The sequence below is a fragment of the Macrosteles quadrilineatus genome, unplaced genomic scaffold (assembly GCF_028750875.1).
Source record: "Macrosteles quadrilineatus isolate MER2022 unplaced genomic scaffold, UCM_ALF_1.0 Scaffold_1__1_contigs__length_201487025, whole genome shotgun sequence".
Taxonomy (NCBI): domain Eukaryota; kingdom Metazoa; phylum Arthropoda; class Insecta; order Hemiptera; family Cicadellidae; genus Macrosteles; species Macrosteles quadrilineatus.
Window position 1 is genome coordinate 144,703,894 of NW_026542594.1, and position 26,245 is coordinate 144,730,138.

A 26,245-nucleotide genomic window follows, 5' to 3' on the forward strand; every position below is an offset into this window, starting at 1 on the left:
ACAAGCTCATCATTAATTTGAGTGATTTTACTATCTACTGTAGTCTTGGTGCATAGAATGAAGCAACTATTAAATTTAGCATTTGTGGAACTATTACAACAGTAAAGTATCAAAGTCTTTAACAGCACTATTTGCACCTTTGTGATAACTATTGTTGGTTCTACCCATGACCAAATGAAATCATTTTGATCAGTCTTTTAAAATTTTAGTGATATCCTTATCCTATAATACGTGAAGGCAATTTCTACAAAACACTACTCCTCCGTTAATAATGGACGGTTTTTTACAAACGATGTGTCAAAATGAAATATTGTTTGTCTGATGCCCCATTTCACCAATTCCTGTAATAAAAGTCCTTGGGCTTTACCCCACAGGCCATCAAAATCCCAATGTATGTCTTATGAAGAAAATTTTTTTTACTTAAACGCACTAATAATTTGTATTAATTACAGCTGTTCATAGTAAACACATGATAGACACAAGAGCGTTCGTTTTCTGAGTGAGTTCGATTTCAGTTTTGATAACTGGAGTGGTCTGATTGATTGCATTGTCTTTGAGTTGACTCTTTTTAAGTAATCAGAAATTATGACTGTTGTTCCTAATAATTTTCAATTGCTGGAATTCGAGCAACAGGCGCACTAGTGTATATATAATACGTGAAGGCGGTTTCTACGAAACACTACTCCTCCGTTAATAATGGACGGATTTTTACGAACGATGTGTCAAAATTAAGTTTTTTTTTTTGTGAAGACCCCCCCTTTCACCAATTCCTGTAATAAAAGTCCTCGGCCTTTGCCCCACAGGTCATCAAAATCCCAATGCATTTCTTAATGAAGAAAATATTTTGTTTACTTAAACAGACGATTAATTTGTATATTTAATTACAGATGTTTATAGAAAACACATGATACATACAAGAGCATTAGTTTTCAGAGTCGTTTTTAGTTGCGATAACTGGAGTGGAGTGATTTATTACATTATATTTGAGTTGAGCCTTTTAAATCATCGGAAATTATAATTTTTTTTTCTTTTTTAAATAAAGGCTGTAATACTTTGCAGCAATTGCTCGAATTCGAGCAACAGGTGCACTAGTCTTGAATAACATCTGTCAACAATGCCTCAAGTTTTAGAATGACTGTTACATTTTGATTTAGTATTCTGTGATAAGAGAATAGGCCTACTTAGTAATATATCTTATCTTAAATAATTTTGTGAAAGTAACAACATTTTCAGAAAATGTTTTATTGGCATATTTTGCAGAACAATCTACTGTACTTGTTTATTCTGTCTATACTGATTATAACTGTTTATACGTGTACTCTTGAAAATAAGTAAAACTCCTGCAGCTAATCTGGTACGGAGAAGACCATGAGGTTTTTCCTGGCTTTAATAGCCAACACAGGAGGCAAGGGTACCTAGAACTGGTCTGTAAGGACGAGGATACCGCAAGGAGGATCAAGTCCAATGAAGAACAGCTAGGGGACTTTCTGCGTGTCATTCCCGAAGGAGACATACCGAAGACCAAGGTGGCAACGGCATTCTTTCCGAACTGCAACCAGCTCAAAACAGAGGACATCCTGCTGTGGCTGTAAAAACAAAACAAAGGGCTAAAAGCCACAAGCTGGGGAGCCCTCAACAGAATTGTGGACGGGACTACAGTCCAACTCTTCCTGGCTGTGGATCCACTCACAGGATCCAAACTCGAGAAGGAAGGACCGATAGCGGCCTACTTCATGATGGGCATGGTGACGCTGAACATGAATTACCAGAGAAGAGGGAGGAGAGGTGGAGGGTCCCCTCAGTAAGGTCTGAGAGAAGTCCGAGAAGACCAGGAAAAAGGGATTCAGGGTACCGTCCTTGAGGTGGGAGAGGATAACATCACTCCCCCGAGAGGAGAGACCATAGGGATTAAATTCCTACAAGCAAATATCCAGCACAATAAAGGAGCCACAGCACTCCTGAGTCGGAGATTTGCCATACAAGGGCTGGACATCGCCCTCATCCAAGAACCCTGGGTCGCAAGGGGATCGATCCGAGGTCTCCCAACTCAGGTGGGTAAATTAATATATGAGAGGTCAGATGTAAGGCCTAGAGCCTGCATACTGATATCTCCAAATATAAAGTGTTTTACAGTCCCTGAGTTCATCAATAGAGACCTAGTCACTGTCTCAGTGGACCTGCTCACCGCCAACGGGTGCCAAAAGGCCTTAGTGGCCTCGGCTTACTTCCCGAATCCTGGGGACAGCTGCCTCCAAAGGCAGTGTAACACCTGGTGCAATATGCGCGCAGCAAAATGATGCCTCTAATCCTAGGCTGTCACGCCAACGCTCATCACATCATCTGGGGGAGCACCGACACCAACGAAAGAGGTAAGGATCTCCTAGAGGCGGTTTGGGAGCTCGAGCCCAGCTAGTACGCGCCTAACTTTAGTCCCCGGACCAAAAACCAGGCTTGGGAGCTCGCGCCTAAGTTGAAATAGTCATAAATCATATATAGTCGCGACTAAGTTGCAGCGCGTCTAGATGGATGGTCTAGATGGATGGGGAATTGCGGGGAATTCAGGTTTTGACGTTGGCAACGGCCACTGCAGAACCTGTTACCGTTGACAACGACAAAAGATGAACAATTGAAGATGGATATAATTTTATCTTGGCATATCAATGGTGGCTAATTAGTAGACTATGGTGTAAGTTTCTGCATTGTACCATTGCAAAAATGTAGCTTTGTAAGATCGTTGTTTCACATCCCAATGACTGAAGAACCGTAATTCTTTATATTAAATTCTTTTAAGATCTAACTTTATTTTCACTTTACGATTTATAATTATTTAATCAGTTGCCTTTAAGTACTACTATAACTTGGCCGCTTCGATAGCGACCTGCGCGCTAATGCTAACCAATGCTAGAGGAGGTCGCTATCTAGAAGCGTAGTTGTTTTTAAGTAGGCCTACTACATCTTATAAACAAGTACAGAGCAACATAGGATTCTGAAAATCAATATGATTTCTTTCAAAGATCAAAAACATAAGGTAACCATTTGACAAAGATTACCATGTGTGTGGAACGGTAATATCTGAAACTCGGTTTCGTGCAATAAAAAGCTTAAAAATTAAACAGTAATTTCCCAGTATAATAAAGGAGTATTAACGGAAATATAAAAATAAAAAGTATTTTAAGTAATTGCGGAAGTTTTGATTGTGTGAAGCCAAGGTAAATGTAAAATATATCTTTGAATACTTACAAAAAAATTGTTGTCAATTAAAAAAATTTAAACATGACACTCTTTTATCTAATTTTTCTTGGGGAATATCTATTACCTTAGGTAGCACTTAGATCCGGGACCAATATACTTTTCCATTTTGATGTCCCAAGAGGCCAAAAACACTATTTATTCAAATTTGTATATACAGTATGTATAGCCTATATATAATATACCTATTATATATACGTCTATGAACGTGATAACGTGAGTAATTTTTGTCTGATTTTGATAAAATTTGGCATGAAAGTGTAAGGCGCGATACACCTTAATGAGTTCGCAAACCAGCATGATCAGACCATGGGAACCCAGGGTTTTATGGGATGAAAATATTTTTTTTCTCAATTTTAACCCCTATAACATAAATCTTTATAAAAATTTAGGTTCCTGCAAGATTTTTGTTTTATTTTGAACAACAGAAACCTAAAAAAAACTTTTATCAAATATACTTTGAGAGTAATGAAATTGTTCGGAATTTAATAACGAATTCCAATATAACATTCTTTTAGTTAACATGTAAACAATTAACTTGCTAATGAGGTAATACTGGCATGATGTCGACTTAGACCTGCCCCCTGGCAGGACTAAAGTTGGGGACTAAACTCACTAATTTCTATGACGAAAATATATCTCTTAGTCCCGAATTTGGTCTCCCAAACCCACCGAGACTACCGTATCTCTTAGGCTGGCGCCTAAGTCTACTTGACTACCAAACCAACAATATTTAGGCGCGAGATTATCCCTGCACAAGTTAGGCGCGCGCCTAACTGATCCCGAGCTCACAAACCCGTTTTCGAGGGGGCAGCTTAAAATACCAGAAATATCCGGATTTAGTCGCGGACTAGCGCTAATACTGAGCTCCCAAACCGCTTCCTGGAGTATATATTTAAGGTTGACTTAGAAATAGAGAATCGGGGTAACAAACCTACTTTTATCAATAGGATAAGACAGGAAGTCCTAGATTTAACACTATCAATCAACCTCAAGAACCATGAAATTAGAGGATGGCATGTCTCTGAGGAGGCCTCGCTGTCGGACCACACACACATTCGGTTCGAAGTAGAGGCTAACCTGGAGAGGTGTTTATCCTACAGAGTCCCCAAACAAACCAATTGGAAGGGATATAGAGAATTCCTGCAAATGGAGCTGGAAGGAACAATGGTACATACCAGAACAGTAGAAAGCTTGGAAGAGTTAGCAGAGTCTGTTGAAACCGCAATACAAAAAGCCTTTGAAGAAAACTGCCCCCTCAGATCCAAAAGGGTGTCAAGAGACGTACCCTGGTGGAATGAGAAGCTGAGCAGAATGAGATTAAAACTCAGGAAACTCTTCAATGTCATACGGAGGACAGGCGACCGTGACGCCTACCCTAGGGCCTTGACGGAGTACAATCTGGAAATCAAAAAGTCCAAAAGAAGGACTTGGAGGCTTTTCTGTGAAAGGCTGTCCAGCCTACCAGAAACGGCCAGACTCCAGAAAGTACTACAAAGTGAACAATCCAACCCTTTGGGCGCAGTAATGGCTGAAAATGGCCATCTCACGACCAACATGGGCGACACCCTAAAGGAGATGCTAAGAGTACACTTCCTGGAGAGCTGTCCCATAGGGGAAGGAGCCAATTGGCCCCGCCCAGGGAAGTCCCCTAGGGAAGTGGCGATAGCCAGAAGGATGTCGGGAAAGATATTCAAACCAGAGGTTATGAAATGGGCAGTAAACTCATTCTGCCCTTTCAAATCTCCTGGGAGAGATGACATATTCCCTGCTCTCTTGCAAGAAGGCATGGAGGTCCTAGTGGATCTCCTTGTTGCATTGTATAAGGGCAGTTATGCACTGGGATATATCCCAACTACATGGAGAAGAGCTAGAGTGGTGTTCCTACCAAAGAAAGGAAAAGAACCAACTCAGCCTAAATCCTACAGACCAATATGTCTAACCTCATTCATGGTAAAGGCTATGGAGAAGATCATTAACAGGCATATGAGGGATGAGATTCTCATGAACTCAAGCCTAAATGTGAACCAACATGCCTTTATGATGGGCAAATCGACTACGCTTTATAGCCTGGTAGTGAAAATTGAAGACACATTAGATCACAAGGAAATCCTAGCAGGAGTCTTCATGGATATCCAAGGAGCCTTTGATAATGTGACCTATCAGTCAATAGAGGAAGCACTGATAGACAGAGAAATTCCTCAAGAAATAGTGTGTTGGATAATGGCTCTGCTCCAATGCAGAGAATTATCAGCCAAGGTCGGAAACTCGTCGGTTACAATCGAGGCCAGAAGAGGGTGTCCGCAGGGAGGAGTTTTATCTCCCCCTACTAAGGTCACTTGTGGTTGACGGCTTGCTGAGAGAAGCTGATGCAGATGATCTAGTGCTGACTGTGAGAGGGAAACACAAAGGTACCATTGAGGACCTTACCCAGCAGGCGGTAGATATCATCGACAATTGGTGTAACAAAAAGGGTTTGACAATCAACCCCACAAAAACTGAAATACCGGTAGTGACCTTCACTATTTCACTATTTATTTTGGGGAGAACCAAAATCTCCCCACCCCAAATTAGGGGAGTGAGGGTCAAGTCAGTCAAGGAGACTAAATATTTGGGTGTATACTTAGATCAGAAGTTGACTTGCAACAGGCACATAGATCATGTCATTGCCAAGGGAACAGAAGCCATGGGCGCCTGCAGAAGAACATTTGGCAAAAAATGGGAACTCAACCCTAGACTGATCTGGTGGATATATGAAACCATAGTAAAGCCTATGGTGGAATACGCAGCCCTGGTGTGGTGGCAGAAGGCAGAGCAAACTGGGGCAGCTGCAATGCTGCAACAACTGCGAAGACTTGCCTGCACAGGGGTATGTGGCGCAATAAGATCATGCCCGACAGTGGTAATGGAGTCAATTTTAGGCGCACTCCCACTCGGGCTGGATATAAAGAAAAGGGCAGCATTAACAGCCCTGAAGACTTGCAGTAAAGGAGAAATATCTTCTTCGAGAAGGACAGGTCACATGTCAATTCTAAGGGAACTCCCAAGTTTAGACATGGAGATGACGGTTTCAGATCTTATGATTAGGAAGTACGACTTTGATAAACCCTACCAAGTGGCCATAGGAGACAGAGGAGAATGGCAGAAGGTAAGGTATAAAACAGGAAAGTCGGCGATGGTGTTTTACACAGACGGATCGCGGAGGGAGGGCAGGTCAGGACTTGGAGTGTATGGGATTGGAACCCACCTCTCAAAGGCCCTCGGCGTCACACCGACTGTCTTCCAGGCGGAAGTCATGGCGATAGAGCATTGTGCAAGACTGCAGCAGCTGCATAAAGGCCTGAAGCGGTGCTTATCCTCTCAGACAGCCAAGCTGCTCTCAAAGCAATTGGCGCCTGCGTGGTGGAATCTAAAGTTGGGCAGAGCTGCAGGAACACCCTCTAGGCCCTTAGCGAACACAACAGAGTCCAACTTGCATGGATCCCAGGTCACGCTAGGCACGAAGGCAACGAAAGGGCTGACGTCCTGGCGGGTGAGGGAGGGGGAAAATTCTGAACTCGTTGGGCTTGAACCATGCTGCGGAGTCCCAGTGAGCAAAGGCCAATCAAAAATCCTAGCCTGGGCAAAGGGACAAAAAGAAAAGGTTTGGGAAAATACCCCAGGCCTAAGACAATCAAAGGTGCTTATCAATCCTCTTAGTAAGGAATGGAGAATTATCTTCGACCTCCAAAAAGGGGGAATAAGCCTTTTGATAGGTCTACTTACAGGGCATGACTATGTAAGGAAGTACCTCAAGACAATAGGGCTTAGACAGACAGACCAGTGAAGATTCTGCGTCTACGACACAGATTCCGCTGAGCACATATGGCTGGAATTTCCGGCGATAGCCCAGAAGAGTATAAACGTGTAAACCTACATTTATTCAAACGAGTTCGCGAACCAGCATGATCGGACTATGGGAACGGGGGTTTATGGGGGGTTTTATGGGGTAAAAATAGGTTTTTCTCATTTTTGACTGTAAAAACACAATATTTCACAATTTCTTTCAAACCTATTTTGAAGAGCTTAAAAAACAAATAATTTAGTATATTGAAGCGTTATTGTGCGCCTAATGGTTACGGACAAAATTCAAAAAAATTTTAAATTTAAAATTCCCATGTTATTCTGATAGAGAATAAATCAACTATTGTAGTTTGCTTGTTAATGAACATATTTTGATCAAATTTGGAAAATACATTAATTTTTTACTAAACTATTGACATTTTACAACAAAAAACACTTTTTTACCCTCCCTATTGCAGCAAACCTAAGTACTCGTTAAACTAATTCTATTTAAATGGGGAATAAATGTGATATAGGTAGCCTATTAAAGGAGGCATTTTAGTGTAGCCTAAATCCAATCAGGCAAATGGAAATTAGCTTAGTCTGCAGGTTTGCTGCGGCGGGGGTACTGTTGTTATAATGTTAATAATGTCATAGCGACCAATAAACTCATAAGGCCCGTGTTAAATTTCCAAAACTTCGCTTCAGCAGTTCATGAGCTTCGCTCGCTCCGCTTCGTAAAAATTAAGATTACAAATAATACTTAGCCTATTGCACTACATACCAACCGACATTGTAAGTGAATAAAATGCTTAAGTACCACTTAAACTATATGTTCAATAACAAAAAGTTCTGTATTACCAGTTGCAGGCTAAGTTTATGTGTAGTGGGATGTAGGTGTTATCCTTAAAACCTCCCCAGGTTAGTCGTTATAATACAATGATTTTTGCCACCCTCCCTACTTACCAACAAAAAATATACAGGGTAAGTAAAACACACCATACATACAATAGAAACACTTTGTTTAATAAATAGCCTACACCTTTTTAACAAAACTATCAACTTTTTAAATTGTAAAAATTTTAAACCTTAAAAAATAACATCTTAAGAAGAATAGAGTTTACGATGGTATTGTTTTAAAGTGCAAAGTGCCTGTCCAAACCTGTTGTTTTACACTACACACCTACCTTCTTCAAGTGATGAAAACTATAAAGATAAAATTAGAAAAAACTAGACTTTTTAATACCACACTTCTATTTCAACAACTCATATAAAACTATTATGACAACAACAAAACAAAACCATATGACAATTTAAATTAGTCAAAAGTAAATATGCATCAAATCACAGACTAGGAGATATAACATCCTCCCACCGAGTAGTATTACTACTCAAACATGAACCTTTTTTGAACTTTGATTTTTAGTCCAGCTTGTGAGACGTGCTCCCACCGTGGCGGCTAATAATTCCAACCTTGGAATCGTAGTTTTATTCAGAGGAGCAACTCTTGATTTTGCAGACAATAATTGGACTCTTACTTCATCTTCAATTTCAACTCTCAAGTAAATAACTGTAGCATAGGCATCTTTACTTGCGTCGCAAAATGTATGAATACTACAACCATTTGAATCCATAGTCATTTTACCTATCCATCGGGGTATTTTCACTTTTTCAAGAGCGCTTAACTCATTATACCACAGTATGAATCGTTTACTGATGTCTGAACTTACTTCAGTGTCCCAGTCAATTTTCAAGTCCCACATACTTTGCAGAAGAAGTTTAGGAAACAAAGTAACAGGGCAAAGGATACCAATTGGATCAAAGATCTTGTGAGATATGGATAAAATGTCTCTCTTTGTGATTCGAGACACGTCCAAATCTTTAATACAGTTCGTCAGGTTAAAAAACAGAACGTCCTCAATATAGTTCCATTGAACTCCCAAAACATTAGTGACGAACTTGTTATCTCCTTCTTCAATGACGCTCGTGGCATGCCATCCTCTTAAATCAAACTTAGCGGCAGCCATAACTTGTTTCGATTCTTCAACAAAGTGTTTTAGTTCCTCATAAGTATCTACACTGGTCGAAACATTGTCCACGTAAAAACTTTTACTCAGCTTCTTTACCACATTATCATCATACTCCTGAGAAGTCATAGATTTTTGAAGATGTAGATCAATTACTGCCCCTAGAAGAAATGGACTACATTTCACTCCAAAAACAACTCTTTTATGGCGGTAAACAATAGTTCGGCTTCTTTCATTGATGTCAAACCATAAAAACCGAAGAAAATCTCTATCTTGTACATTTAACGATATCTGTAAGAAGGCTTTTGCTATGTCAGCAATAACTCCAAACTTCCCTTCCCTAAAACGCATCATAACAGAAGGAATCAGTTCAATTAAATTTGGTCCATTTTCAATACAGTCGTTCAATGAGGGTGAAAACTTGGTCTTTGCTGATGCATCAAACACTGGACGAATTCGTGTGGTAATACTACTCTCCTTCACTACAGGTCTATGTGGCAGGTAGTGAAAGTTGTTGTTCAAATCGTCAGAAGGTACAGCTTCAATGATGCCATCACTTAACCACTGTTTAAAAACTGAGTCATAGTCTTCGGTTAAATTGTTACCATCCAATTTCTTTACAACTGTTGATAACCTCTTTTCGGCTAACTCTCTGTTACTAGGCAAAGTAGGATGACAATCAACCCAGGGCAAACTTACTTCATATCGACCTTCTTCATTTATAGTGGTAGTCTTTATAAAATGCTCTTTAACTGCCAAAGCCTTTTGCTCTTTGGAAACTGATTCACTTGTATCAGTAATGCCTATAGTGTCTAATCTCCACAGTTCTGATATGTCAGCATCATTAATAAACATTGATGTTACAACAGTGGAGAGTGTAGTTGAACCTGTACTACCACTAATTATAGCCTTACCCATCAGTGTCCATCCCAGAAGAGTTTCCATAGCCACTAGTCCAGATTTCAGTTCAATCATATTTCCCGTGAATAGTTTACCCGCTATATCCGCTCCAATCAAAATACCAATTGGTAGCTCGGTCTCATGTATGTCAGTCAGAGAAACATTTTTCTCTAAAAGTTCCTGTATCCAGGGACCTTCGGTAACAGGTGAAATTTCCCCACATATGGTAGTTTGACTCAATACCTCAAAGTTGCAGTTGTAACTGTAATCTTGACTGGTTAGAAACACACGATGTCTGTTATGAATTACTTCACCAGATTTGACATTACCAAAAAGAGAGTGTATGATTGTTTCTTCTCCTAAGCTTTCGTAATTCATTTTTCCAGCCAAGTCCTTTAAAATGTAAGAACGCTGTGAACCAGAATCAAAAAGAATGCGAACAGTCTCAAATTGATTACTACCTGGGGTTCTTAATCTTGCCTTTACTGTTTGCAGAAACACTTTCACTCTGCTACTTGATTTATTGGCCAAAGCGGTATCTTCGACTACTGTCATTTCTTTAGATACCTCATCAACACATTTGCTTACACACTCATTCACTACTTCTTTGGAATGAATACTAGGACACATTATAGGATAATGTTTCCTTTTACAATTAGAACATGACAAATGAGCTCTACAATTCTTAATACGGTGACCAGGCTGCAAGCAAAGGAAACAGCACCTCTTTTCCTTTAAAGTGGACACCTTATGAGACAATGGCAATTTCTGAGCAGCAAAACAGTTACTACTCTTATGATTCTTATCACAAAAGACACACTTTGTATAAGAGTTTTGAGTTTTACCAGAGGACATGAGGCATGAAGCTGTTGGTATGTCTATCTTACCTGGTTGAGTTTGAGGTGACCTTTTAAAAGATTTCTCCTTCCCAGAGCTACTTATCCCAAAACCTGCCATGGCTAGACCGATTCTCTGTTCCCCTTCAACTTCAGACAACATAAACTTCATTAAATTGTTGAGTCTTTCCTGAGGGTCTGTACCTACTTTCAAAGGGCTTCTTTGCCGGGCCCTTAAGAGATCTTCAGGCATACAACTTTCAACTAACGGGTATAACATGGAGGAACATTTATCTGTTGTAACTCCCAAGGTATCTAATGCACGCATATGAGACTCAAGTTTGTCATATAAACTTTGTAAGTTCATTGTGTTTTTGCCTCCTAGAGCATTTTGTAAAACAATTTTCAAGAGTTCCCTGACATAAACCTCTACCAATAGGTCATCTTTACCAAGTCTGGCTTTCAAACATTCAATTGCTTTTGGATAGTTTGCACCAGTTGGAGGAAAACTCTGAACTACATCAAAAGCTCTTGATCCGGTAACTATGGATTGCAATAAATATTGAAACTTATCTTCTGAATCAATGTCTGAGTCACTATGAATTTTGCTAAACTGACTCCAAAAAGGTAGCCAATTGATCAAATCTCCATCAAACTTTTTGATCTCTATTTTAGGGAGCTTAAATTTCTTCTTACTAGCATTGTTACAGCAAGATCCAGAATGAGCACTAACTACACCGTTACTTTGTTGTAGTAAATTCTGGACTCTTAATTTTACAGCTTCAAACAAAGCTAAATATTCTCCAGCTTTGATTGTTTCAGCTAACAGCTCATCTTCAGAAACATTATCATTATTCAATAACAAATCAAAGATCTGAGAATTCAAAACCTGAAGTTCATCAACCTTTATCTCCAAAAGCTTTAGAGTGGTTTGAATTTCAATTTTGTCTGTGGTTTCATTTTCAACTAAACTGTTCAGTTTGTTCAATGTTTTAGAAAAATAAGCCCTATATACTGTTCTATTTTTCTTTAGATTTTCCATCATAGAGATAGGTGAAAAACAATATCCTGTCACGGTCGCCAAATGTTGTTTTACACTACACACCTACCTTCTTCAAGTGATGAAAACTATAAAGATAAAATTAGAAAAAACTAGACTTTTTAATACCACACTTCTATTTCAACAACTCATATAAAACTATTATGACAACAACAAAACAAAACCATATGACAATTTAAATTAGTCAAAAGTAAATATGCATCAAATCACAGACTAGGAGATATAACACCTGTCTAATGTAATGTGTAGTTTTATTGAAAGCCTATTAACTGAAGAACCTCATATTATGCCTTTTTGAAAGGGTACCCCTAAGTTAAGAGTGCTTGGTAAATTTACCAGTTTCTAGTTGATTTTGTCGAACTACAGGTGATTTTACCGAGCCTTTTCTGTAAACTACTTTTTTGTCTAGACAGTGACAAGAAACCAGCTGTTTACTGCACAGCGTGGCAAAAACAATTTCTCCTTAGATCCATCAGGCATAGGCCCTCCACAGAAAGAAACCGATAATAATTATTTTTATTTTACTGATCATTCATGGGATTCTTGAGAAAGAGGGTAGCCTAAGTAGGTACAGTTGGATTTTTTTAGCTAAAAGCGGTGGAATATCTTTGAAGACTAGGTGAAACCCGTCAAAATCGATGGTTGCTTTAAAGGCTTACAACAATTCTTCTAACTGCGACAAAAAGAGTGAAATTACAAAAAATGTGAGCATTTAGCATTGTTTAACGAGTAATAAATAGGTGTAGAAACAACAATGAGTATTGCGTTACAAAAATATGGTTGATCATTCAATGAATAACATATTTCTTATACCATCTGTCAAAGGAGTTATTTCCTATGTCAACTGGTTTATCTTCTTTTTGATGAAAATAATATATGAAGAATGCTTTTGGAGGAACCTTTAAATAGTATTAAAATCATATTGGTAGATCTTTTGTGGTAAACACTTCCATGATTTCATCAGTGTTATGCAGATTAAATCTATGTTTTTTTTAGAAAAATATCTGTTTGTTGAGAGGGCACGTTCTTAATTCAAAGGGAGGCCCACCCTAAAGCTGTGAAAGTTTTATTTTTCCTTCACCACGTCGGTCATCATACCGTACTTCTGTGCCTATGAATAGGCCTAACCCTCTAAATTTATCAATAATAATTTTTTTAGCATAACATTGATTCCATGACATGCGGATGTCAGTTGTTTCAGCCTTATCAATTACATTAAGTGTTCAATATAATATATCTTCGGTATCTTAGGCGTAGTGGATTATACTTGTTGTGAAGCTGGCTTTTATTCTTGAAATGAGGGACCTCGTTCAGGTCATGGGCGACAAATAATGCAAATGACAAAGCAATGCTGCATTTCCATAAAGCAAATACTGTAAAACGTTTACATGCATTGTTGTTAATCAACGTATCTTAGAAAGGATGAGGAATTCTAGTTCAAAAGAAACACAACCTTTCTGTCATGACAGTAACGGCTAAAATGGTAATTACTCTTTGTGAAATTTGTTTTACAGTCAAAGTGTAGTGTTGTTTTCACAAATTTCACTTAAGGCCAACCAAGTAGGCCACGGTCCGTAATAGGCCACTGCAATACGTCTGTCAAGATTTGGTACTATTTTAGGCAAGGTTTCTGTGTTTGGATGTTATTACAAATCTAAGCCGAATTAATAAATGTCACAATCCAAGCGCATTAAAATGGCTCTGGCCTGAACTTTTTTGTAGTATCGAGTTTGGGCATTTCGATTACGTTACCATCTGGAGAGTTACATAGAGAGTTAAATAGTTACCGGTGCACTTTGAGAAATTTCTTTTACAGATAAATTAAATGGTTTTTGTTACTGAGTAGCGCCATAAGTAGATTGAACATAGGCCTATTCCCATATCACACACACACAACACCGACGGTCCCGGCGCAGGTAGTAGACACATGCCTGCGCCGGAACCGTCTGTGTCGTGTGCGTGTGACAGGCCTATCAATGTCAATTAAATGTTTACTTTTTGTAATTAAATGTTCGTATTCGTGTATTTATTGTGTGCATGTGGCATCGAAGTCTTCGTTTTTGTAACCCTGACTATGCCGCATTTACGGCGAAACATGTAGGTTGTTAACCTAAATCAACATTTGGATTATTTGACAAGGTATTGAACCATAATATTATAGTAGGCCACCTATTTTATTCTTAAATGAATTATATTTTGCCGTTTAGAAATTACAGAATAAAATGCTGTTGTTCTGACATAACCTAACCAAACCCAGCCTCTGGAACGTTAGCAAACTCCTTTTGATGTCAGAAAAGGCATGTCAGGGTGGTTGGCCACGCTTTATGCAAATTTGTTACTGCATTAAGTCCTTTGAAGGTAGGTTAGATTATGTAAGTTAAAGTTTAGGTTAGCCTAAGATACTTAATGAATCAAGTTGTTAGTTTATGTCGCACGCAGGCTGTTTTTGTAAAATTAAACTATTAACTATTACGAAAATGCTTTTAAAATACAGTATTGATAATTAATCAATATTTTCAATTCCATAGTTTTAATCAATATAAAAGCATAACTTAGTCCAGTTAAGAAACTGTAAGTTACCCTATTTAATTATTATGCTCTTAGGGAAATCTTTTATTTAACTTCTTCGGGTCATCGAATAATTGAAGTACCTATTGATTCGATCAATAACTTCAAACTAAGTTTTAACCAAAACCCAAATTTGTTATATTGGGTACACTTCCAAATTTGTTGGCACAAACAACCAAATGAGTAAAATTGATTATTCGATTGTAAGTAATTCGATATATCGTTTGGTTGGCTGCACTTTACTTGACGTCCTACACTCATTCGATTAATTTTTTCGATTCAATATTTTCATTCGATTGTTTCATTCGATATATCGTTTGGTTAGTTAGGTTAGGTTAACCTTACCTAACTAACCAAACGATATATCGAATGAAGCAATCGATTAATCGATATATCGATCGATATTTTCATTCGAATGAGTGTAGGACGTCAAGTAAAGTGCAGCCGTTTGGTTAGTTAGGTTAGGTTAACCTTACCCAACTAACCAAACGATATATCGAATAATCGATATATCGATCGATATTTTCACTCGGTTGTTTGTGCTAACAGATATGGAAGTGTCCCCGTTATATTGATTGCAAGCCTAGGCTCATTTGAAATAAATACATGGACTAAATGAGGGAATACCTAACTGATCAATCAAGATAAACTAAAATTAAAAAGATTAGGCCCTTGGGGCGGCCTGCAGTAGGAGTATGGCAAAATTTTCTCACTCCCTAGAGCCATTACACCTACCCGACCCCCTCTGCTTGCATTTAAACCTTGAGAGTTGAGAAGATGATAGGCCTAACCTGCTGCCCACTCAATCACCTCAATGACGTGTTTAAAACACTTGCCTTAAAACTAAACAACTTACAGCAATTTTTCTTTGCAATGTCATAGGAAAATTCTTTGTTTTTAAACCTACCTTTTCGGTGTTATAGAAGAAACGGCCTAGTAGTTGTACGAGATTCGATTTGGGGGATCGAAAAGATAATTTTCTTTGAATAGCCTAGGCCTTAGTGCGAGACAACTGCTGCTAACTTTTCTGTACAGTAATAACTCAACAAAAGGAGGATCTAACTTAGTATTCCAGGAAAATTGGAAACTAACACACGCTAAGTACACAATAACTGGCCATGCACCGACCGATCCAGGATACACCTATCCAATACTCCTGTCCTGACAGCTTAGATCATCGGTGAATAGGAGGATTGACTCATTCATTTTCATTATTTTGTTATTATGAAAAGTATCGTCTGCAATATTTTTTACCTTGTAGTACAGTGTTGCCACATGTTCAAGAAAATGATGGGTTTATGTTTGACGAGGAATAAATTTGCACGCACAACCATTGTTTATATATATATCTTAGGAGATATATAGATAATCGTACAACCATGGATAAAACATATTTCCTTGGTATATATCTTATTATATGGAACAGCTGAAGCAAATTTTACTGTTGGTTCTGTCTGGAGTCTACACTCTCTGTACATAGAACGTTTACTCCATACATCTTGGCTGCAAACGTCGAAGTGAATAATAGAAGTGCGCTGGTGTAGCTACGTGAAGCTGGCCCGCCTATTCCAGCACACTTTTTATAAATACATACCTAAAAAGTGTGCTCTTTATAACAGCTTTAAAAAAGTGTGCTCTTCTAATAATGATGATATAATCAATTGTATTTGAGGGGGCCAGAATCACGGCTGGCCCGCCCATTTCAGCCACAGATCTATAAACTATGCCAAAAAACTGTGCTGAAAGTGTGCTCACAGGAATCATTAATAAAAAAAAGTGTGGTGCCCCCGTTACCAAACAAATAACCCCCAATTTGTAAGGGTAATACAATGACCCAGCCCGCACATTTCAGCTACAGAAAGTACTATGAACATACCAAAAAACTGTGCTAAAAGTATGCCTTTAGGAACCATTAATAATAAAAAGGGTGCCCAATACCAATCGTATGTCACCAAACAAAAAACCTCAATTAGTAAGGGTAATCAATTGACCCAGCTCACCCATTTCAGCTACAGATATATAAACCATGCCAAAAAACTGTGCTGAAAGTGTGCTCACAGGATTTATTAATAACAAAAGTGTACCGCCCCCGTTACCAAACAAATAACCCCCAATTTGTAAGGGTAATAAAATGACCCAGCCCGCACATTTCAGCTACAGAATTATGAACATGTCAAAAAACTGTGCTAAAAACGTGCTTATAGGAACCATTAATAATAAAAAGTGTGCCCAATACCAATCGTATGTAATTTAGCTATACACAGTCTGGATAGTCAACCATAGACCATAAGTCAATCTACTCGCCACCCCAGCAGCCTGTAAACTATTTAATTGCTACAGATTGAATGATTATCTGACCAATGACCCAAATGCAACTTTAAATGACATATTAGCTTTTGTTTTTAGTTAAAATTGCAAGAAAAATACAAGTGTTTACAAAAGAAAAGATGTCACTTTTTATTTTAACTTTTAATCGAAAGGAATTTTGTTTAACATATTTTAATTTATCGTGAAACTTACTTATTTTTTTACATCTATATCTATCTATCTATATCTATCTATACTATTATAAAGAAGAGGTGGTGTCTGTGTGTGTGTGTGTGTGTGTGTGTGTGTGTGTGTGTGTGTGTGTGTTTGTTTGTATGAGGTAATCTCAAAAACTACTGAACCGACTGGGCTCAAATTGCACACAAATGAAGCTACAGCTCCGAGGATACATATAGAACTATTCCCGCTTCGATATTGTCCTAGGGCTCTGCCCCGTGGGCTTTCAAAAATTTGAGGTGAGAGATTTAAAAGTACTGATTGATGGTATCCATGGCAACAAAGAAAACAAACCTACACAATTTTTAAAAAATGTAAACAAGCAGAACTAACTGTCAAATGAATTTTGATTTCATAATTCCACACGACACAGCTGGTTCATACATATTAAATACTACACGAATATTAGAACAGATAGGGTAAGGATTATAAATTTAAAATAATGATGTCACTAGCCCTAATATTTAATAAAAATTACATACACACTTGGATGGTTTCCAGCCTGCCAGATCTTTTAAAATAGTTTTTATTTATTGAATGATTACAGCTAACAGCTTTATTATGGGACTCCCCTACTTTTAAAAAGCTAGATTTTGTAATGTATACGAAGTAGTTTTTAATCTTAGACAATTTAAAGACCTTTTGGTCAGAATCACGATCTTAGTTTTGTTCAGCACGAGTGAGATACCGTGAGCTACCATCCATGCGTTTATAGTTCGCATGACTCGATTTAATTTTAGCTGGGCCAGCTCAACACTCATCTGCGTTCCCAACTAAAACGGTTTCCTCAGGCATTTCAGACCTAAGGAGGATGTCGTAGGCAACGTTCCAGAGGTCCGGGCCGAATATGAAACCTTGGGCAGCACCAGAAGTGACACTCATCGTCCGCGGGCCTTCTGTATTATCATACATGAGGAGGCGGAATCGGAAGTAATCCTCTATAATGCACATGAGGTATACCGGTACGTGGAAGGTGTTCTTCAGAGCGTCCAGTATATCACACCATCCTGCAGAATTATAAATGCGTTTCGCACATCGAGTGTAACGAGCAGCACAACCCTACGAGAGTAGTGATTTAAATACCTACTCAGCTCTCATCACGGCCCACTTCACTTCCTCAATCGCGTCGACCGTTGATCGCTCCTTCCTGAACGTACTTGCGAGGGCTTAGGCATAGATAAAACATACTCCCTTAGTAGATTTCTCATCCTTATGGAACAGCTGAAGACAATTTTATTGTTAGTTCATGTACGGTTTATGTAGAGGTCGTGTTTTGTTTACAATTTGTTTCCCGTTATTATAGCCATTTAAAACCTCGTTTAACCAAATAATACGATCTAATCATAAACAATAACTTGCCCCCTAGTTATATAACCAAACAGTAAAGCAGAAATCAAGAAATTAACCCTAAAATAATTGAAACAAAGTTTCATTGACACTAGCGCCTTTGTGTCACGTACATGAACTAGACACGAAAAACGTGCTTCCAAATTTACAATGGGATGAGAAGTCTACTTGTGTTGGTTAGTCTATGGCTTAGGTCACCCGCAGCAACCACGTCTGAATTCAGTCGGGAACGGATAAACTTTTCTAGGACTTTCCCAGCCGTATCCAACAAGCAAAGGGGTCTGTAAGAGGACGGAAGTTCTTGGTCTCCTTCAGCCTTCCCTACGAGCACGAGCCTAGCTTTTTCCAGCACAACGGAAAAACCCTCTCTGCCAGGCAGGCGTTGTACGTACTCAGAAGAATCATGGGATTTATTGAAAAAAACACTCTTAAGAGCCTCGCCAGGTACCCCATCAGGTCCAGGAGCCTTTTTGATTTTAGGGATTAAACGGTAGTCTCCAGCTCCTCATGAGTGAAGAGTGGAACATCGTCCATCCTCCCAAACTCACGCAGTGGGTGCAGCATATGATCCGGAAAAGGGATTTGACAACTCTCTCCATAGTGGCCACCTCCATGACGGAAGGTTGAGAGCGGGCGGTGAGTTTTTGGGTGACAAGTTTGTAACCCAGGCCCCACGGGTCGGAATTGACATCATCCCTGTGTTTTCCAGCAATTGTGTTTGCTCCGGTTGATGGCACGGCAGAGAGACTTCCTCGCCACTTTATAGCTCTCTAGCTTACGGCGTCTATCCAAGGGTGCCCTGGCCCTGGTAGCGAGTCGTCTAGCTCTCAAAGCAGCTCGACGCAAATCCGCAATCTCGGCAGTCCATCAGTATACGGGTCTCATATCGCAACGGAGTCTCTTGCGGGGCATTGACTCTTCACAAGCCGAGGTAATCAGCTCCATCATCGATGTAACTGATGTCTCTGCATGAGCCATGCCAGGTGCGGCAAGCACCGCTGGCACTCCACGCAGGATGTCCGCGGTGAATTTAGCCACGTCCAGTTTTTTGGTGTTCCACCGAACGGTCACTTCCTGAGACACAGCAACTTGTCTCGGGAGACGATCTAAGACATCGAAATAATGTACTGGTGGTCGCTGGCCGTATAACCCTCCAAGACTCTCCAGGCTGTGATCCTCGGCAGAAGAGACTCAGACGCAAGGGTTGTGTCTGGGATCGTTCCCCTCATGCCGGGTCACCGGATAGTTGGCATGTTGCCCTCGTTGATGACAACGGGTCCGGCCCTGGCAGCAATGTCCAGGATGTACTAACCTTACCAATTAGGGGTTATTTGTTTAGTAACGGGGGGGGGGCACACTTTTTTTATTAATGATTCCTGTGAGCACACTTTCAGCATAGTTGGTTGGCATGGTTTATAGATCTGTAGCTGAAATGGGCGGGCTGGGTAATTTTATTACCCTTAACAATTGGGGCTTATTTGTTTAGTAACGGGGGCGACACACTTTATTGATTAATGATTCCTGTGAGCACACTTTCTGCACAGTTTTTGGCATGGTTTATAGATTTGTAGCTGAAATGGGTGGGCTGGGTCATTTAATTACCCTTACCAATTTTGGCGGTTATTTGTTTAGTAACGGGGGTGGCATTTTTTTTATTAATGATACCTCTGAGCACACTTTCAGCACAGTTTGTTGGCATGGTTTATGGATCTGTAGCTGAAATGGGCGCGCCACTTCAGCACACTTTTTTAAAGCTGTTATAAAGAGCACACTTTTTTGTATGTATTCAAAAAAAGTGTGCTGGAATGGGCGGGCCAGCTTCACGAGAAACCCTTCCCGACAGACCGCCACCACCCACCACTACACTCCACCGCTCCAGCGAACACCATTACCGCAACGATACGTTGTAGTTGTACAGCCATCGGGCTCGGTGGTGTAGGGATAGCGCGCCGGGCTGATAATTCGAAAGGTAGCCGGTTCGAAACTCGCCGGAGGCATTAACTTTTGGATTCGATTATTTTCATTATCAGCAAGTTTGGTTGGAATACTGTAACAGAATACTGGAAACTGGAACTGGAGCTGGAACGGGAACGGGCTGTGGAGCATTTTGACGTAATAGCGAATAGTCTAGTCACTTCGCAGTCGAAATGTCGAGCTCCAGAATTGAGCGAGCGAGTACTTGAGCTTGAGCGCGCGCAGTCAGTCGTCGGTCACTCGTCACTCCGTCAGTCACTCGCTTAACTCACCACACACACGCACCACACCGTCCACACCACGCAGATTGCGCTTGACTAACCTTGGCGACGGGCGACGGTCGTGCTTCAAGGAGAGGTTACTTGAGGGAAGAATAGGCCTAATACTTAACACTTTTTAATAAAAATGGCAAGTGACATTAGAAAAAATGGGAATGTCAACCCTTCTGACCTTAAACGAGTTACTGTTGTGTTGGGTGCACAATGGGGCGATGAAGGGAAAGGAAAAGTTGTGGATATGCTTGCTGCACATGCTGATCTTGTCTGTCGTTGTCAGGTAACTTAAATTTAATTCATATTACCTAGCTACACATTATGGTAACTAAAAATTCTTATTTTTATATATTTTTATTGCTAGACTTAATAAAACAGTCCATGTTTTTAAATATGTTCTGTGTAGACCTAATAGGTGTAACTTAAGTTAACTTAACTCAGCTTAAAAATGTTTTTTTTAAATTTAGGTATTATATTAACCAGTGGTGCGCCCCAATACAAGTTTCTCCAAGGCGCCCTCGCCCCTATTCGTACACTTATTATCCCCCCCCCCCCTTAACCTCCAACGAAACTAACAATAACATTTCTCCGTACTTCCACACTTTCTGGATACTATTTCACTTCACACAACATTGTACAAGCTCTATCCAATTAGAGAAGATTATTCAAAAAGAGGGTGCACTTTACGTCATACACTCATTCAAATGAAAATATCGATCGGAATATTGATTAACTTAATCGTAATTAGGGCCTATGATTATTTTCAATTGATTTTTAATAGGTATTGTTTTAAATAATATATCAGCTGTAAATATGATCAGTTAACACGTTCCCTACCGACCGTCACACACTGTTACTCTGTAAGTTAGCTGAGGGATGAGTATAGTTCGTAGCTAATGTGTTAACACGTTCCCTACCGTCCGTCACACTACTCTGTAGCTGAGGAATGAGTATAGTTGGTAGCTAATGGGTTAGGCTAAGTTAGTTTATCTTAAATTTGTAAATAAACTGAAACAAAATTTTAAAAAAAATTAACTATTTAATAGGATAAAAAAAAAAAACAACAAATTATAGCATTCTAAATTCTAAATGTACCGTGGTTAAAATATTCCAGGATTTAATTGTTTCACAGCTTTAATGAAGAAAAAGAAAGGGTCTTCCTTAGAAATCTTAACATCCCTACGATACAGATATTCAGCAAAATGAGCCGTTGTGAGTATAGTAGACGTTTTTCTAAGAGACGATTACCTAATGCAAGCACTTTTATTCGTGTTCATCGATGTTTTACCGAAAAGGGAAGCTTTCCCAGCAAAGGGCGCACTAGGCAATCTCGTGTAGGATGTTGGCGTAGAAGAAGCTGTGTTGGACTCTGTGGAAAGAAATCCGAGTACTAGTAGGCCTACAAGAAATATTGCTGGTGAATTTGGTGTTAGTCAAAGTTTTGTTTCAAATCTTTTGCTTTTAATGAAGGACTGCATCTTTATTTCAAGAGTCCAAACTCTATCCAGCAGAATGACCATGGTGATTTTTGAAAAGAATTTTATGGACCAATGAGTCCTCTTTCACGAAAGATGGCGTGTTTAACTACCACATTGAACATTTGTTGAAAACCCAAATCTTGTGCAGTCAGTCCCGGTTTAAAATAAATGTATGGATTGGTTTGATTGGTAACCATCTTGTAGGTCCATACCTTGATCTTCCTCTGTCACTAAATGGTGATCAGTACCTGCAATTCCTCCGTGATGACCTTCTAGAGCTTCTTGAAGACTTCCCACTTAATTTGCGTGAGCAAATGACTTTTCAAGCTGATGGTGTTCCGCCACACTTCTGTCGTAATGTACGCGAGTACCTACATAACAAACAACTTTGACACGTATAGATTGGAAAGGGAGGGAAGGTTCCTTGGCCTCTGCCGTCCCCAGACATTACGCCTATAGATTTCTATGTCTGGGGATTTCTCAAAGCAGAAGTCTACCGTTCCCCTGTACACAATGCCGAAGAGTTAAGACAGCGGATTGTAAGAGCAGCCAATCATCTTCGGGAAGAAGTGAACTTGAGAGCTTGTGTGAAAGAGCTAAGGAAGAGAGTTTGCGTGTGCATTCAAGCTAATGGTGGACATTTGGAAAATCTATTCAGGGGTGCCCACAGGGGGGTTTGATGTCGCAAAATGCGACATCAGAATTTTATTTGGGGGGGATTTTATGATTTTGGGGGGGATTCAAGCCAGTGGTTGGTTAAAAGCACATAAAAGATTAATCAGATAATTTTTACGACCTCCTTAATTTATTACTGGGGTAATTATGCAATCAAAATCCCGTTTGACATTTTATCTTGATTAATAAATCATTTTATAATTGCTATAAAATATATAGATACTTTTATGTGGATTTCCACTTTCTGACTCGTATCATGTTTGACAGTGAGAACAACTCAATGCCAACTGATGCCAAAGGATTATGGTTGCTTATTAAATTGTATCTGCAATTTGAGTTTGTTTTTACCTTTCATTATGAACTCATTCTCAAATAGTCTCATTGCCTTGAGGACCTGTTGATGGTTTTTTTAGGTTTATTTATTATAATATATTCTTGATTCATAAAAAACCAGTATTATGATAATGATAATCATTTTGCTATTTTTACAACATGAAAGCTTGTGATAATATTTTGACTCTCCCAAATAATTATGCCTGAGTCATTTATTCATTGGAAGAAATTGACATACAGTACTGTGACAATTTATTTAAGGTTTTTGATAGGCTATGTGTTTACGTTAACTTCAAGAACTAAAACACATGATTCTGGATTAAATAAATTGTATTTGTTATTGTCTTTTCTTGAATCTAGAAAGAGCTTCAAACAAATTTTACTAGTCTTAGAATAGATCTATAATTATTTTTTTACGCCACACTACACTATTGCTACACTATTGTTGTATTTTGACGAACTTCCCATGCAAGGATTTAGTCCAGAAAACAGCTGTTTGTCCTTAATCAAATGGGGTTTCATACAGTACTACTGTACTGTAATGAGTTTTGCCGGACACCAATCAGCTGATTATACTGTATTTGGGTGGCAATGAGTGGTTATAACAAAAACATAACCTCTCTTAGAGGTTATGACTAGTGATTTTTAATCCTTTAGTTGGTGGTAATATAGGGATTTGAACGGATTTAGTAGTATGGCGTAAACTATCGTACGTCACTCGTCCAAAATGTGTTGGCCGGACTCGTATAAAAAAAATAAAAAACACTACTCGACTTCGTCTCGCACGGGATTCAGGACTAGTAACGTAATATACTATTTTACCACATTATGATGTTTTTAACTGTTTTACATATAGGTACATTAATTGGTGGCTGAAAGTTACGTTTTGCAGGCCATGCCAGCTGTCATCGTCATTTGGGGATCGAGCAGGTTTTTACATCCCTAGGGCCGCAAAATCAGCTGCCCGTTTTAAATACACAATCAGTATCCATAGCATTGCAATAGAGTTGTTTTATTGTCACCGCTGCCTAGCAACTATTTATTATTATTTTTGCTGATTCCACAAATTATTTATCCACATGACCTTAAAGTTGTAGTTGTGTTGACTATATGAGTGTGCAGTGCATTATCATTGAGATGAATTAGTGGTAATAGGGTATAGTGTGGGGTGGTGAATAATAGCGTTCGTACCACGGACATGGTTTTGCAGTTCTCGATCGTTTTAAGTTCTCGACCTCGTATCGAACTTAAAAACTACCTCGAACCAGCAAAACCTCATTTTGGCCCTAGGCACGAAATATACTATTAAGTTTAGGCCTAGTAATATTTTTGAGACTGAATATTTTACACTTATTTAAAAAGGACCAAACTCAGAAGTGGATTAAAGGGCAATTTAGAAAATATCTCAAACTTTTTGACATAACTTCAAGTACTTTCTCCCCTACAATTTAATATGGTAAAAGAATTGTTTATGTAAAAACCCTGATCCCAAAAAAGTGGTTTTCGAAGTGATGTGTGTATGTGTGTATGTATGGTATAGAGCTACAGACCACGCCTGTGGTCCGAGTCCGATTTAGATGACATTTGGTATTTTAGGTACCAATCCATGGTCTCTCCAGATGTTTTTTTTTTCATTTTGGATTTTTAATAGTGATATTCCATAAAACCCTATAAAATAATGGATGAATAAAATTTTCTCAGAATTGGCCCGAACGATTTTGATTAAAAATTAACATGTTAATAATTAACATGTGTTTTGACTATGACAAAATTGTATAAACCCTCTATGCCGTAAAAATTATGGTTCAGAAGTTATTGCAACTTTTGTGATTTTCCCTTTTAAAACCTATTAACTCATGGAAAATCTGATAAAAAACATACATGGCCAATTTTGATTCAAATTGTGTGCATGTTAAAAATCCAACTCATTTAAATTGAAATTAAACTAACAAATAGTTTGCTACTAGAGTTTTAAAGGAAAATTGTCCATTTAAATTGGGTTAAAATTTTGATTCAAACGCTTAAATTCCCATAAATTTAAAGAAGTGTCGGGGGCACCCCTTCCCTCCCCGCATTATAAACATAACTGGCCAGTTATGTTCGGTTAGCCCCCAGACCTTCCGGCATGGGTTAAACAACGAATTTGGGGGGGATTCTGCGACGTGAGCTTTGGGGGGGATGGGCACCCCTGAATCTATTAAAGTAAATTTTTTTGCCAGCCTTATCTCTAAATGTACATCTAGACGTTAATATAACAATACCTAGACATAAAACATGCTCACTCAGAGAGAACAAAAAATGAGGAGCAGGGACAGGCTGTAAGGTCAAGTTTTTTTCCTACGGCAGTCTCAGCTAAGCTGTTAGCTTAGTTTGATGAGTGGCGATCATGTCAATTGAAAACAATGAGGCTAGAAAAATAGACTTTAATGACATTTTCAAGACATTTGCTTGAGCAAAATCCAGGTGAATGCCATTTAATGTTTACCTATTAGGATCTTATATCTAAATATGATAATGTGGTTTTCTTTTATTCAGTACATTCTATTCAGATTATGTTTGATTTGAGGTTTTGCATACCATTGCATTTATTTCAATAATTTGAACTGTATTAATTAATAATATATATATACCGTAGTACTTTTTATATAGGTTTTCATTTTTTCTTACAATAATTGTAGCCTATGTATTTGATTATCATCAATTAAAAAAGATTTCCATAGAAAATGTAAGTAATTTAATCCCTGACTATAGAGGACCCATGCTGCTCCGCAGCATTAAAATAAATATATCCGAGAAATAATTAAATTTATGATTTTTTATTGAGTAATACAGTATCTTTAGCCTATAATTTACTGATATTTTTGAGTCTAATACATTTAAACAACATGAACAATACTGGAGCTATTGATTTGTTATCATAGAAAACCCTTATGAAAAATAATTTTTATGTTGGTTGTTCATCTTGCGTTTGCTTGAAGCTCATCCGATTTAAATAACTAATAGCTTAAAAGAAAGCCAGTATTTCACTGAAGGTTCTTGGACCAAAATATATAGGATTACCTATATAATTATAACTGTTGAAATACATTTTAAATTGAAGTAAACTTAATCTTAAATTAAAAAATGAATCAAATTATGCTGATGCTAGATGTGAAATCTT

General features: G+C 38.6%; 3 protein-coding genes across 5 annotated transcripts in view; 1 reads left to right on the forward strand and 2 right to left on the reverse strand.

The window, feature by feature from the left end:
• The window catches only part of LOC128986360 (synaptosomal-associated protein 25), a 54,179-nt gene extending 38,508 nt beyond the window's left edge, over window positions 1-15,671 (reverse strand). Inside the window, exon 1 of one of the 3 annotated variants that reach the window (XM_054406721.1) lies at window positions 15,370-15,671. The gene's annotated coding sequence lies outside the window, so the exon portion shown is untranslated. The remainder of the gene's footprint in view (window positions 1-15,369) is intronic. The other 2 variants (XM_054406713.1, XM_054406705.1) reach the window with 2 other exon arrangements.
• LOC129001263 (uncharacterized) lies at window positions 8,463-20,242 on the reverse strand. The gene is made up of 6 exons (XM_054428501.1): window positions 20,212-20,242; window positions 19,230-19,459; window positions 18,552-18,744; window positions 17,861-18,013; window positions 13,787-13,864; window positions 8,463-11,668 (listed from the first exon to the last, which is right to left on the reverse strand). The coding sequence occupies exons 1-6, from the start codon at window positions 20,240-20,242 to the stop codon at window positions 8,463-8,465; spliced, it is 3,891 nt and encodes a 1,296-aa protein (XP_054284476.1).
• Window positions 20,243-20,607: 365 nt separating this feature from the next.
• Window positions 20,608-26,245, forward strand: part of LOC128986383 (adenylosuccinate synthetase) — a 39,806-nt gene continuing 34,168 nt past the window's right edge. Inside the window, exon 1 of the mRNA XM_054406739.1 lies at window positions 20,608-20,882. Within this exon, the coding sequence (XP_054262714.1) occupies window positions 20,733-20,882 (150 nt within the window). The 5' untranslated portion in view covers window positions 20,608-20,732. The remainder of the gene's footprint in view (window positions 20,883-26,245) is intronic.

What these genes read in the sequence shown, in the direction of transcription:
- LOC129001263 (XM_054428501.1), bottom strand. Translation starts at nt 20,242, where the DNA reads ATGGTGTTCGCTGGAGCGGTGGAGTGTAGTG. An exon ending in CACTTCTGGTGCTGCCCAAG is followed by an intron (nt 13,865 to 17,860) that starts GTTTCATATTCG and finishes TGACATTGATAG; the next exon opens with GCCTGTCACACGCACACGAC. An exon ending in GCCGGGACCGTCGGTGTTGT is followed by an intron (nt 11,669 to 13,786) that starts GTGTGTGTGATA and finishes ATGTTTCTGAAG; the next exon opens with ATGAGCTGTTAGCTGAAACA.